This window comes from Clinocottus analis, unplaced genomic scaffold (assembly GCF_023055335.1).
Source record: "Clinocottus analis isolate CAN_PGR_092001 unplaced genomic scaffold, fCliAna1.0.p SCAF_23, whole genome shotgun sequence".
Taxonomy (NCBI): domain Eukaryota; kingdom Metazoa; phylum Chordata; class Actinopteri; order Perciformes; family Cottidae; genus Clinocottus; species Clinocottus analis.
Genome location: NW_027175965.1, coordinates 7364427 through 7376623, shown reverse-complemented (window position 1 = coordinate 7376623; position 12197 = coordinate 7364427). Strand labels below are relative to the sequence as shown.

The 12197-nt window shown below is 42.4% G+C and overlaps 1 protein-coding gene across 1 annotated transcript in view; it reads right to left on the bottom strand.

Moving 5' to 3' along the window:
- fcho1 (FCH and mu domain containing endocytic adaptor 1) overlaps positions 1 to 11893 on the bottom strand; it is a 43800-nt gene extending 31907 nt beyond the window's left edge. Inside the window, exons 1-2 of the mRNA XM_068589552.1 lie at positions 11788 to 11893; positions 380 to 430 (exon numbers count right to left, since the gene is read on the bottom strand). Of these exons, the coding sequence (XP_068445653.1) occupies positions 380 to 406 (27 nt within the window). The 5' untranslated portion in view covers positions 407 to 430; positions 11788 to 11893. The remainder of the gene's footprint in view (positions 1 to 379; positions 431 to 11787) is intronic.
- Between the last annotated feature and the right edge of the window lie 304 nt (positions 11894 to 12197).

Below are 12197 nucleotides of genomic sequence, written 5' to 3'. Positions count from 1 at the left end.
AATCAAACAAGTGAAAAGACTTCCAGCGCTTTAGAAATGTAGAAATCAGTAATAGCAAGTTAAAGCCTCTGAAACTGCTTCAGAAAATAGCCTTTTGCATGAATAACACTGCAGATGAAGACGTCATCTCTGCCTTAAAAAAAAAATGATGAAAATGACACTGCTCCCCAAGGAGCTGAATACAAAATCAATGTCTATTATTTGCAGGTGACTGACAGCACTTCCTGTGCATATCTGATGAGCAGCAGGGCCGAAAAGCTCAGTCACACAGTGAAGAAGAAAAATGTGGCTCAAAGTTTAAAATACTGATCTTTCATCATAGGCAGGTGTCCAACTGCATAATCTTCATCATTATATGAACTCATTACCAGACACTTACCCAGAAGTTGTTCTTGAAGAAGGCCATGGTCACTCAGAGAGTCACAGAAATCTATAAAAGAGGTGGAGAAAAACAAGTATTAGGGCAGGAGGTGACATTCATACCTTTAATTATCTGGCCTCCATTTTCTCCACCTCACAGTGCGAGTGCGGGGGAGAATAACCTGGAGTTCAATCTGTAAAATGTTCAGCCTTTTCTCTTCTCTTTTCTCTCTGCAAATAACACAAACACGTTTACAGAGAGTCCTGATTTTTTAGAAAAATCCCCCATGACTCCTTCCATGCAGAAAGGGAGGTCTTGAGGGACAACAGAGGAGAGCTTGACAAATGACTTCAAAAAAGGGATAAACGCTGGGGATGGAGGGAGCTGAGGAAGGAAAGAAGCAGGGGAGGAGTGTGAAGGGAGATGGGGGAGTGGAGGGAGGGAATACAGGAGAGGAGAGATAAATCGATGGCGGGAACGAGGGAGGTAGCCACCAAGGAGACGATCAAAGCTTGTGAAACTGGAGGTTGCAGCGCTCGACTGTGATTGGCTGAGTCTTTCTGCCCCATGCCGCTCACATCGGAGACGACATTTATCACATTGGCTGACTGATGAACACTCGGACTTGTTTCCATCTTGTGACCACGTTGTATATTTACTGTTCCAAAACCACAATGTCTGGTGGAAAAGATGGCGTTACTTACTTTAAAGCATAGTCTCTCTGTGGGTATATATCCTTCACATATATCTGAGAACCACTCATCTGATCTACTTCTCACTCGACGGGTGCGTTACTGGAGACCTAAACATGCAGTGGCGGTGCTTCAGGGATCTGCAGTCTGAGTCCAGCAATGAATTCTGAATTTACTAACATTATAACCGAACTCTTCTTCGTTTCCCACGATGAGCGGTTCTGGACAACACTGCCAGCGGCACTTCAGGGGTTCAGGTGATTGGCCCGCTGTGATCGGACACTAGCCTTGTTTTTTATAAGACTTGCAAACAAATTCAGACAACTAAAATTAAAACATGTTTGTTGTATACTTCAGCCAGTTAGCTTAGCTGCTAGTTTTTTGTGTTTGAAGTCCTTATATTTCCTTTGACATTTGTAGTCTCCTTTAGTATATGTCATATTTATTTATATAGGTGTGTGTGTGTATGTGTGTTTGTACTGACAACAGCCCTCTCCCTGAATTGGCAGTGACCTTACAGCAACAATACACACCGAAACCAACGCGGCAAGACCTGCACACACACACACCACACAACACACACACACCTTTTTAATTAGCTCAGCGGTGGGATGGAGATCCCTGCAGACACCGCTCTGTTTGGCAGAGCAGGTGAGTTCAACAGAGGAGAAGAACAGAAATATTACAAAGCAGAATTCAGAGGCAATTTCTAGTCATTTATCACTGGTTATTGTTGTTACTGGATTATATGGATTCAGCCCATTCATTTAATGAAGTGAACGGGTAAAAGATGTCCGTTAATTAAATGTTGCCCATCTGTAAAAATCATGTATGTATGTATTTAAAATTGTGTAAAATTTCCAATAAAATACATTTAAAAAAAAAATTTAATTCAGAAAAATACATATTTCTTTCAACCAAAAATGCTTTGCGCTGGTTAGGAGAGACTTGGCTGAAAAAATGGAAAAAAGGTTGAGAACCACTGATGCATTGCCGAAACCTGGAGGAAACTGTCGGCCGTAAATAAAACAAACTAAAGAGCAACTTAAACAGCCACGTCGGTGAAATGAGATTTTAAAAAAAGTCATGAGTCCACTGCCAATGAATGCCGTCTGGGCAGATTTCAACGGCGAACAGATAAATGAATGGTGACGGGGATCCTGAGCGAACCACCAGATGGTTTTCAGGCAGCAGAAGGACGTCAGATAAGAGCAGACACACCGAGGTGGTTTGGTGACACAGAGGCCTCTTGTTTCCTCCTCGCGACAGCCCGGTGCGCCATATTGAAACATAGTGCTTACAACCGAGCTAATTATCTTTTCTATTTTTTTTAAAAGTCCTCATTGTTCTGACACAGCAAGCTCCAGAAACACAACGCGAGAGAGCGGCGTGCACTGGGACCTCATGTGGACAGCAGCCGCTGGTGGGATGTGCAGAAGTAGCTGACATCCAGCATTCTCCATCTGGTCGCAACTAAACATTCAGCTGAAATCAGCTCGGAGGCAAACGAAGCCCGGAGAAGAAGTAGGACGCACCGTGACCTTGATTTCTCAGGCTCAAGATCATTTTTTTTAAGTCTGAATTTTAATGCCTGCACAAATGTTGGTTCTTGTGCGCGTATGGCTCAATCCCAGCAGCAGATTGGAAGCGTCTGCAGACAAATACTGAACCGGGAGACAAAGATTATACGAAAATGTGTTAAAATATATGGGATCATTTTGCTCTCAGTGCCACGTTGCATGCTATAAAAGACAGGCAGCTCTTTGTCTTCATAAATCTGTGGCTGATAAAATGAGAAAATTAAATTACAATAAGGTAATTTCAGACGATGCCTTGGCCCCAACAACGTGGGGCTCTTTGCTTCCAGAAGCTGCACGTCCTCTGTGAGTGCAAATGAACATTGCAAGTGTAATCAGGGGACAGACAGACAGACATATACGTTCATATTATATACATTCATTTTAGCTTCAATGCGAGAAAAAGACTATTAGAAAAGAAATTGCATTCTCTTCTGTCAACTCATTTAGTTGTAAATAAATCAGAGTGGAAAAAGAAACGATTCAATCCAAAACTTAGTGCTTCATTTCCTTCAGAATGAATGCATTAACGCAAATATAATATAGCAGGAAAAACAAATGAACCACTATTATTTGAAAACTAGTCTGGTCTTGATGCACTGAACTGGGAACCGGCAAGAAACTCCTGCACATAGATATCCATCTGCAGCAGCTTACCCAAATGTATTTATCTTACTTTGTATTTCGGGAGCGTGGAGGTTTTATGATCACAGAAAGGCGAAGGGAGAAATAATAAACGAGACTAAAAACTCTACAGCCACGCTTGAGGCTCGATGAGGTATCGAGTTATGCATTTAAAAACATAACGGGATCACCAAATCTTTTTTAAAACGTATCCTCAGGAGGACAGGAATGTCTGTACCGTTCTCATTGTAGAGACTACAAATGTAAAGGTCATGGTGGTGCTGGAGGAAAAGCGACAGGATCACTGAAGTCAGTCAGATTCACGAGCAAAATGTCTCTGCAACCCATCCTGTACAGCTGTGGGACCAAATTGCTGGAATGACCAACGTTGCCGTTCCTTCTGCACGGCGAGATGTCGAGCTCGTGTGAGGTAAGAAAGTGAAAACACGGTTTGAGGTGAGGTTCATATCGACAGACAGACGGGCAGTCGGTCCGTCTCAAGACTACCGGCCTCATCGATGGAGACACACTGACCTCTCCTGCTCTCTGCCGCCCTCACACACAGATGGTGCCATGAGACAATTAGGACTTAAGATGAAGCAGATGGGGCCGAGTGAAAAAGTGTTTTACACAGAAACACTATCCATAAACCCATTTATTTCCTGTAGGAAATAAATGGCCCATACTAAGCATTTCTGTTTTTATTTCCCGTTCCTTTTTCTTTTGCCGGAGAGCAATCTGCTAACAGATGCCTCTCCAAATTAAAAGAGGGAGGGTGGGTCAACACAAACTCCCGCCTCTCACCACCTCCACCTGCCTCCCTCCATCCTCTGGGTGAGATGCGAGATGAGAGAGGTTGGACAGGAAGCTTTCTGTTGGAGAAAGAGCCGGAGAACGAGCTGCTCCTCTGGCTTGAAGAGCCACATGAAAATGAAAGTGGGTTAAATGTAATGGCCCGGCCGAGTGTGGAATAAAGATGCCTCACTAACCTCTGAACAGGCACATTTGTCACAAGCTCAGGCAGCAAAGCAGGAGGAAGATAGAAAATGACAGGAAGGAATAAACGGAGAAAAGGACAGTTAGAGGTGACCAATAGAGGAGCGAGGCGAGGTGGGTGGATGCTGAGACTCTGAGAGAAAACAAACACAGCGGTCTTGCAGATGAGACAGATAATTATAAGCAAGCCTCCAAACAGGTGAATGACGAAATGAAAAGATTAAACAAATAGTAAAGTGACATGAGTAAGATGGATAGAAAAATGTTCCCCAAATTTTGCAGCAAAAGACAAAGCCTGGTTAAAGAGAGGTAAGGAAGAGGGATCATTACAAGTTGGTGTGTTTTTATTTGACAAAATCTGTATCTGTAATCTATTTACAAAGCAAGTTTCCATTAGTGTTGAATAAATTAGTCAATTCCTCGTTTGTAAATGGAAGACAAAAATCCACAATCTCATCATTGTCATCGATTAAGTCATTTATTCAAGGTGCTTTATACAAGATCAGGATCATTTCTAGAGCAGGCGTCTCGCAGTTAATGGTGCAAACTATGCAAACAGTGCATATTATAAGGCAAAAATGTGCTGACATAGCGAACAGTGTTTACCTGTCTGCTGCTCCATCAATGCTCTGAATATTGCATGTGGCACCTCGAGGAAACGCGAGTTCACAGACACACAAGTGGCTCCGTGAAGATGTACTTAAACATTACAATGCTAGAGCGCGCTGATGTCATCATATTTACAATCTCCGCCATCTTAGTTTAGCCTGCTTGCATACTAACATTTGCTTCAAGTACAGCTACTAGTTTTTAAATCATAAAGTATTGGACACATTATAAATTTACACACACACACACACTTTGAGATAGCAGCAAAGCAGTCAGATTCCTGTTTCTAACATGCAGGAGTGAAGCACAGAGAGCGTCGAGACAAAAGGACAAACTCAACGCGTGGAGCAGCAGGAGGATTACAGAGGAGTCTGCTGCACTGCAGATCGACTCCTTCGTCCCTCAGTATTAGTTTAAAACCTGACTTGGCGAGGCGTGGACGAGAGATAATTTTGTGTCAGGCCTAATTTCCCTTTCACTGGCACCTGACAGCCATCTGCACTCCTCTGCCACCTCTACCAGCGTGGGATGACTCACTGCTGAGGCTGCTAATTTGGTTTAATTTAACTCGGCTGTGGACCTTTAGGAGGGGGGTTTTTTTCCACGAAGATAAAACTTATGTGGGTTGATACGAACAGTCAAGCTCCAGAAACCGATGACATTCAATAGTTTCTCCTCCCATTTGTCAGAAGAGCTTTTTGACACAAACGAAGCACAACAAAAAAAAACACATTTCTGCATTTTATCCTCTTTATCTCGTTTAACAACTACAATCACCTGTCTGCATGATCTACCCGTCAGGACAAGTACACGTGAACTCCAGGAGGTTCGGCAGTAGCACACCGCTTGACATTCGAGGACAACATATGGTGAAGCTCAAAAGGTCAACGTACAATTCAGAGCTTTCAATGAATCTCATGATCTTCATTCAGCGACGGCCGCTGGCTCGGGAGTCCTCGCGTGACCTAAATGTGAACCTTTTGTCCACACGATAACAGGTGGTCGTATACGAGGGCTACATTTTAGGACTTGAGTTAACAGTTACCTCTATTATCAAGGGATCAGCAGGTATTTGTGTTCAATCTATATATTTTTAAGTTCATGAAATGCACTTCAGACATCCCAGAGCACAAGTTGGCATCTTTAAATGTCTTGTTTGTTTGAACGTTCAGCCCAAAAAGAAGTTCAGTTTACTTAGCCTAATGTTATGTCCAACTGCATCAGCAAATATTCAAATTCAAGAGGTTAAGAACAGAGAATGTTTTGCATTTTTACCTAAAAAAAAAACATGTTTTCTGACTATCTACAAATTGTTCTCAACAGTTTTTATAATTGATTAACCATTCAAGTCAGTCATTAAGCCAAAAGGCCAAACATTCTCTGGTTCTCGCTTTTTAAATGTGAGGATGAGCCTTTCTCTGTTTTATATCAGTGAAGTGGATATCTTTGAGTTTTTGGACCGCAATTTCAAAATATCCCTTCAGGAAAAAATGACTATTGTTAAACAAAAACATAATTTGATTCATCAAAAGATATCGAACAAAAGAAACAACAGAGAAGTTAGTCGATACACGTATATAAAGCTGAAATACAGAACAAATGAACTGCCTGCATCAGACCCTGAACTTACTTGATTTTACCCTGCTGGTGATTCATTGTGAGTCTATTGTGAAGAGAAAGATGACCGTCATCAACAACAAATTCAGTGCCCCCTAATTGTCAGCAGCACAGCACACAAAAGCAAATTGCGTCAATAAAAACACTAGAGGGCCGACACCAGAAACCCGCCCTTTAACAACGACACACTGGAACCAACAACCACATCACCGGCAACTTGGTGACAGAATTACACGACTGAAGCAGCTTCAGCGGCACAGTCGTTTAAAGCGATAAACAGGCCGAGCGTGTGCTCGAGCCTTCAGTGACTGAGACCGAGGCGCAAAGAGAGACACACACAGACAGACACACACACAAACACACAGACAGACACAACCCAGGCTGGCAGCTCCCCATTGTCTTGGCCTGAATGTGCTCTTGTCACAGCAGCATACAGCCCCAGTCCAGTCCAGTCTATGTCAACGTGCCAGGCAGGCATCACTTCCAAACCCTGGCATGCGTGTGTGTGTGTGTGTGTGTGTGTGTGTGTGTGTGTGTGTGTGCGTGTACACAGCGTGACAGAAGACACTCTCACAATACACGTTGACGTCCTACGCGGTCGAGAGATGAGCATGTTTGCAGCAGTGCAGCTGCTGGGAAAAGACGCTGCCGTTTGTCGTATCTGAGGAGTTAGCTGTATTCTCTTCCAGTCTTAGTCAACTTAACTAATGTACTAACACATTTTTATACTTGACAAACTACACACAGTTCGTAAATAGTTCATCTTGTTAAATAATTGCATAAAAGACAAGGTCAGGAACACACAAACGCCAGTCGCCCCGTTCATTTTAACCGACCGCAGCGATCAGGTTGTAGGGGGAAAAAACACAAACAGTCAATGTTTGATACTTTTGCTCGATCAATTAATGAATTAATATACTAGTAAAATTGTTGCAGATTAATTTGCTGTCCATTGATTAGCGGACTAATTGTTTCAGCGTTGGTTTTCTGATATCTGTTCTATGAATAATGAACAGTAAAAAGATCAAACTGAATTTTGAAACAAGCGATAATGAACATCATTACTCAATCAAACTGTAATCAAATACACATTTTAAACTCGTCATTACGTACAAGGTTTTTCTCCTACGGGGCTGGCAGGTTTTTATTTTTAATTAAAATAATCTCAAATTAAAAAATCACCCTGTATTGTGCAAAATTATTTCCTTCTTCCTTTTCATTCTTGCTGTTTTGAGCAGAGCAATAACATGAACCAGTAACCCAGAAACAGATCCAGGACCTTTCTGCCCCGGGATCGTCCCCATCTGCCATGAGGAGACCTTGGCCGGGTGCTCAGGTCATCGTTTTACACAAAAAAGGTACACGGTTTCACAGCTGGGGCGACGCCCGTTCTCACCTGAACTTCAACATGTTTTCATAATTGCATTGAATTTATTGCAGTGTCAATGAAAAGCTTTGACTTGAAAGCAGTCAAAGTTGTGTTTGCGTTGTCAGGTTCGCGTCACTGTTTCCTGCCTCTGGGTTCTGCCCCGCTTGGCAAAGCAGAGGGAAGACCTTGCAGCACTGTAGCCTACATATGAGAGGCTACGCATGTATAATTCATATTTGTCACTGGCACCATATAGTGTGTTGTCAGAGAGCCAATGGAGGGGAGGTGGCAGGATCACAATAAGTACTAGTAAGAAGATCCCTGTGGGTCAAACGAGAGGGAAAGAGGAGTCATCGGGGAAGGTGAAGAGTCCGGCTGATTAACTATGCATCGCTGCAACTGTGTGCACACTAACACTGTTGCTGCATTCAAATAGAAATGCAAAACTTTTTTTAATTTGCCTGCTCCTTGTTTTCTCCCGACCTTATCACCGTCTTTCTGTCAGCCGCAATTTTAGACGTCTGCCGATGTCAAACTCCTCAAAAAGCATCAGGCGCTGCACACAGAAGTGCTTGTGATTTAATAATTGGTTGTGTGCTGCGCAGCCAGTCAACAAAAGCGGGTGTCATTAGAGGGTTGGAGACTTTTCTAACATGTTCTCATGTCTCCTCACTTTCTGCAACCGCCTAAAATGACTAACTGTAACTACATGTTCAACTGGAGTCTTCTCAATTGTCCTTTCTGTCTGGGTTTAGATAGCAATTATACCGTAAGACGACAAAAACACACAAGTGACTTATCCTGTACAAATTCAAACAACACTCATTCTGTCAATTGCAGGGATTAAAACTACATAATTGCCTCCCTGTTGCACAGTAAAAGAAGAAAAGAGTGAACGGTGGCATCTAAAAATATCGCTGTCCAACTCTCTACATTTGATTATTACCAATGTCTTGGCACTACTTGGCGTCCAGTAAAAATGTCCCACGGTGTTGGGTCACTGTTGAGCCATTAGCTATGATAACTATGCAATATGTTGCCTTGTGATATTCATCATAATGTCTGGCATGATGACAATGCTAGCATCGAGCCTGGAGCTCACTCAGCTAACATAGTGTGTGAGCTCCAACTGTGTGTCTCCAAGAAAATAATTGGTTGACGAGGACGAGGACGTAGACGAGGACGTAGACGAGGACGAGGACGAGGACGTGGACGTGGACGAAGACGAGGACAAGGACGTGGACGAGGACGAGGACGAGGACGAGGACGTGGACGAGGACGTGGACGAGGACGTAAAGGACGTAAATCTTTACATTTCATGTTTGGTGTTAGATTTGAGGTTTTTGGTGTTCTTTTCTTGCGAGACGGCCACCAACTTCAACTAAATCTATAAAATGCATGTATCAGCTACATGAAATAGCTCTGCAACACATTACAAATCTACGACGGCTATTTCAAACAGGACTGAGTTTAAAGTTATATTTGTCAAGCTGTGAAACCAGAGGATGGTTTCACTATGAGAAGTCACACATTTTACAAAAAAGACAGCAAATGTTGTGTACACTAAATTACCAGCGCATCCATTTAATAGCGGTTAAGATATTTCACTTCGAACCACACAAGCTCCCTCTTCTGAATACCATGAATATTTTTAGACGATGTCATGGCAATGGTGGGTAAAAACATTTCTGTATAATCCTTAGAGCAAAATAAAAGTCTGATGAGAATTCACAAAATCAGAGCAAAGTATCTCCTTTTCAAGCCAAAATACATGTCCTGTGAAGGCCGAGGTCTACGTCTAATCATACGTTTGGGATTCACGTCGCTGACAAGCCTCAACAGACGGGCAGAAGAAAAACAGCTTTTGGACAGTGAATGAGCATCGATCATAAAGACGCAGCGCCAAACATGACTCGCCAAGTCCTGTAAACCGAGGAGAGGTGAGAGAAAAACATCTCTTCCTCTCAACGGTGGTCGACTTCTTTTTATTTAATGATAGTGACCCCTCGCTCCATTCCCTTCACTCGTCTCCTTTCTCTCCATCCCACTCATCCTGACTCACTTTCTTAGTATTCAGCGAGGACTAGATCTCTCTCCTGTTGAAGTCAAGGCACCAGGGAGAGAGCCTTGTTTACTTCTTTGACATCAGTCGACCTATAGCAGCACTCAAGTCTCAACTCCTGCCATTTGCTTTCAGAAGCAGAGAGAGAGAGAGAAACAACACCAGCAGCAGCAGCAGCAGCCAGACCATTGAAGCACAAGAAGACAGATGTGCTGCAGTGTGAAGATGCAAATACTGTGGTGCATGTTATAGCGGTCATACCAGGCTGTTTAAGGGAAATTCCAGTCTGCTTGTTTCTTTGCAACCTCCTCAGAGTGATGCAATTAAGCGTTTGTCTACCTCAAAACCCTGAAATTAACATTTGTGCTTTAGTGTTTTCACTTTCTGTATTTGTAAAGAATATTTTTCAGCAGATTTGTATTGCATACACACACAATTGAGCCAGCATGACAGGAAATGTTGAGTAAGAGGAAATCAGTTGTTGTGGTCATAGACCAATAGGCCACAGTGAAACCCCCAATATGTATATATATATATATATAGTTTAAACATACAAGTCTGAGCATATTGGCATCTGTTGTCCATTCAAAAGCTGGTTTTATCCAAATATACAAACATTACTGATGTCTGAAAACATTAACAATTTAAATGGTTGTTTTGTGTCACATTAAAAGAGTCATCAGTCAATTTGAGAGTGTCAGGCTCTACTGTTGTATTGGATTTTCAGGCATTGGTCAAAACTTTTCGATTTAACAGACAAATTGTGTCTGTTAAGTTTTAAAAAAAAAGGGTCCATTTGGTAAAGTTAGGCATATAATACACTCTAAAAATGCACTACTTTAATGTCGTCGGTTAAAAAAAACAATATAAAACTGAATTATCAAACTACGATTTAAAAAGTTGAACCACTTCTTATCAAAAGCTCTGATTGACCTGATCATGTCTGAGCAGAAGTTTGTTCACAGGAGCTGGACAATGAGCGTCTCCAGGTTGAGTACTATTTATTCTCTAATGGAGGCAAATAAATACCTACCATACCTCGAGAATTCACATCTGATATCTAGGACAGACCCGTTCATATTTGCAGGGATGAACCGCTTGTGTAACCTAGAAACCCCATAATGTTTCTCTGATCTGTGATCCACAACAGTAAACCTAAAACTCCTTCCTTAAAGCATCATTATCACCGATAAGCAACAATACAAGTACAAAACATATATTTGAGCTTATTCATAACCAGTCCACAGGAGAGCACGGACACATTGATTTCAACTGTAAAATGACTAGTCCAGTATATCTTCATATAACAGGATGGTTTAACTCATATTGGTGTGGATATCAGCCACAGCCTTGATAGGGATCAAATCAAAAGATGCACATGATTGTACAAACGTCATAGTAAAAAACCCTCACTACAAAAGAGAAACTGTCTGAGCATGCAAGAGGACCATATGACCAACAAATTAAAAAATCATCATGACATTAGTATCCTGTGACATGAGAGTACATCAGTCCACTCTGTCCCACCTTGACAGATGAAGTCTGAACCCCACTAAGGAAGGAGATTTGGGTTTGTGACAGTGAGCACTGGCTCTTAACTTTACATTCTGGATTCACGTTATGTGTAATGTTCATTTCCAGAGCATACCTCGGCTCTCGTTAAGTTGCTCGTTCAACAAGCTGAATTTCTTTCCGTTCATGTGTCAAACAAACGTGTCTGCTCGCGCTGCCTCGGGTTCAATTCAACAATGTCACAGCCATGCACGACCAACTCGATATGTTTAATAGCCTAGCGTTAGCTCAGTCCTGCGAGCCAATTTGTGAATGATACTCATGTAACAGAAGGTGGTTTAAATAAAAGAAAAGGAATAATTCAATACCTGTATGGACTTTTCCCAACTGCGTTTACAGTACATTTCCCATCCCCAAGTCTTTTCGGCTGCCGCGGTCCGACACTCGTATGCGCCCTGAACGGTTTGATCATAGTAGTAGAAATCTAACCAGGCAGTTTTCAGTGTGCGCGCAAACTCCCGCCCAGCGCGACGCCGATTGGCTGCCACTCCCGTCCGTCAGAGAGCAACGTGTAGTAGGCATAGCAACCATGTGAAAAGGCGGGTGTAGGAGAGTATACTGGCAGACCATTGGGTGTTTCTTTACAGAGCAACGCCCACAAAATACAGAACGTAAAAAATGAAATAAAACGGACCTGAGGGACGTGGCTTCGGTATTCTGCAGTTTTGGAAAAGGATCAAACGAAGAGTGAGCGACGTTTAGGCGTTTTATTAACTTC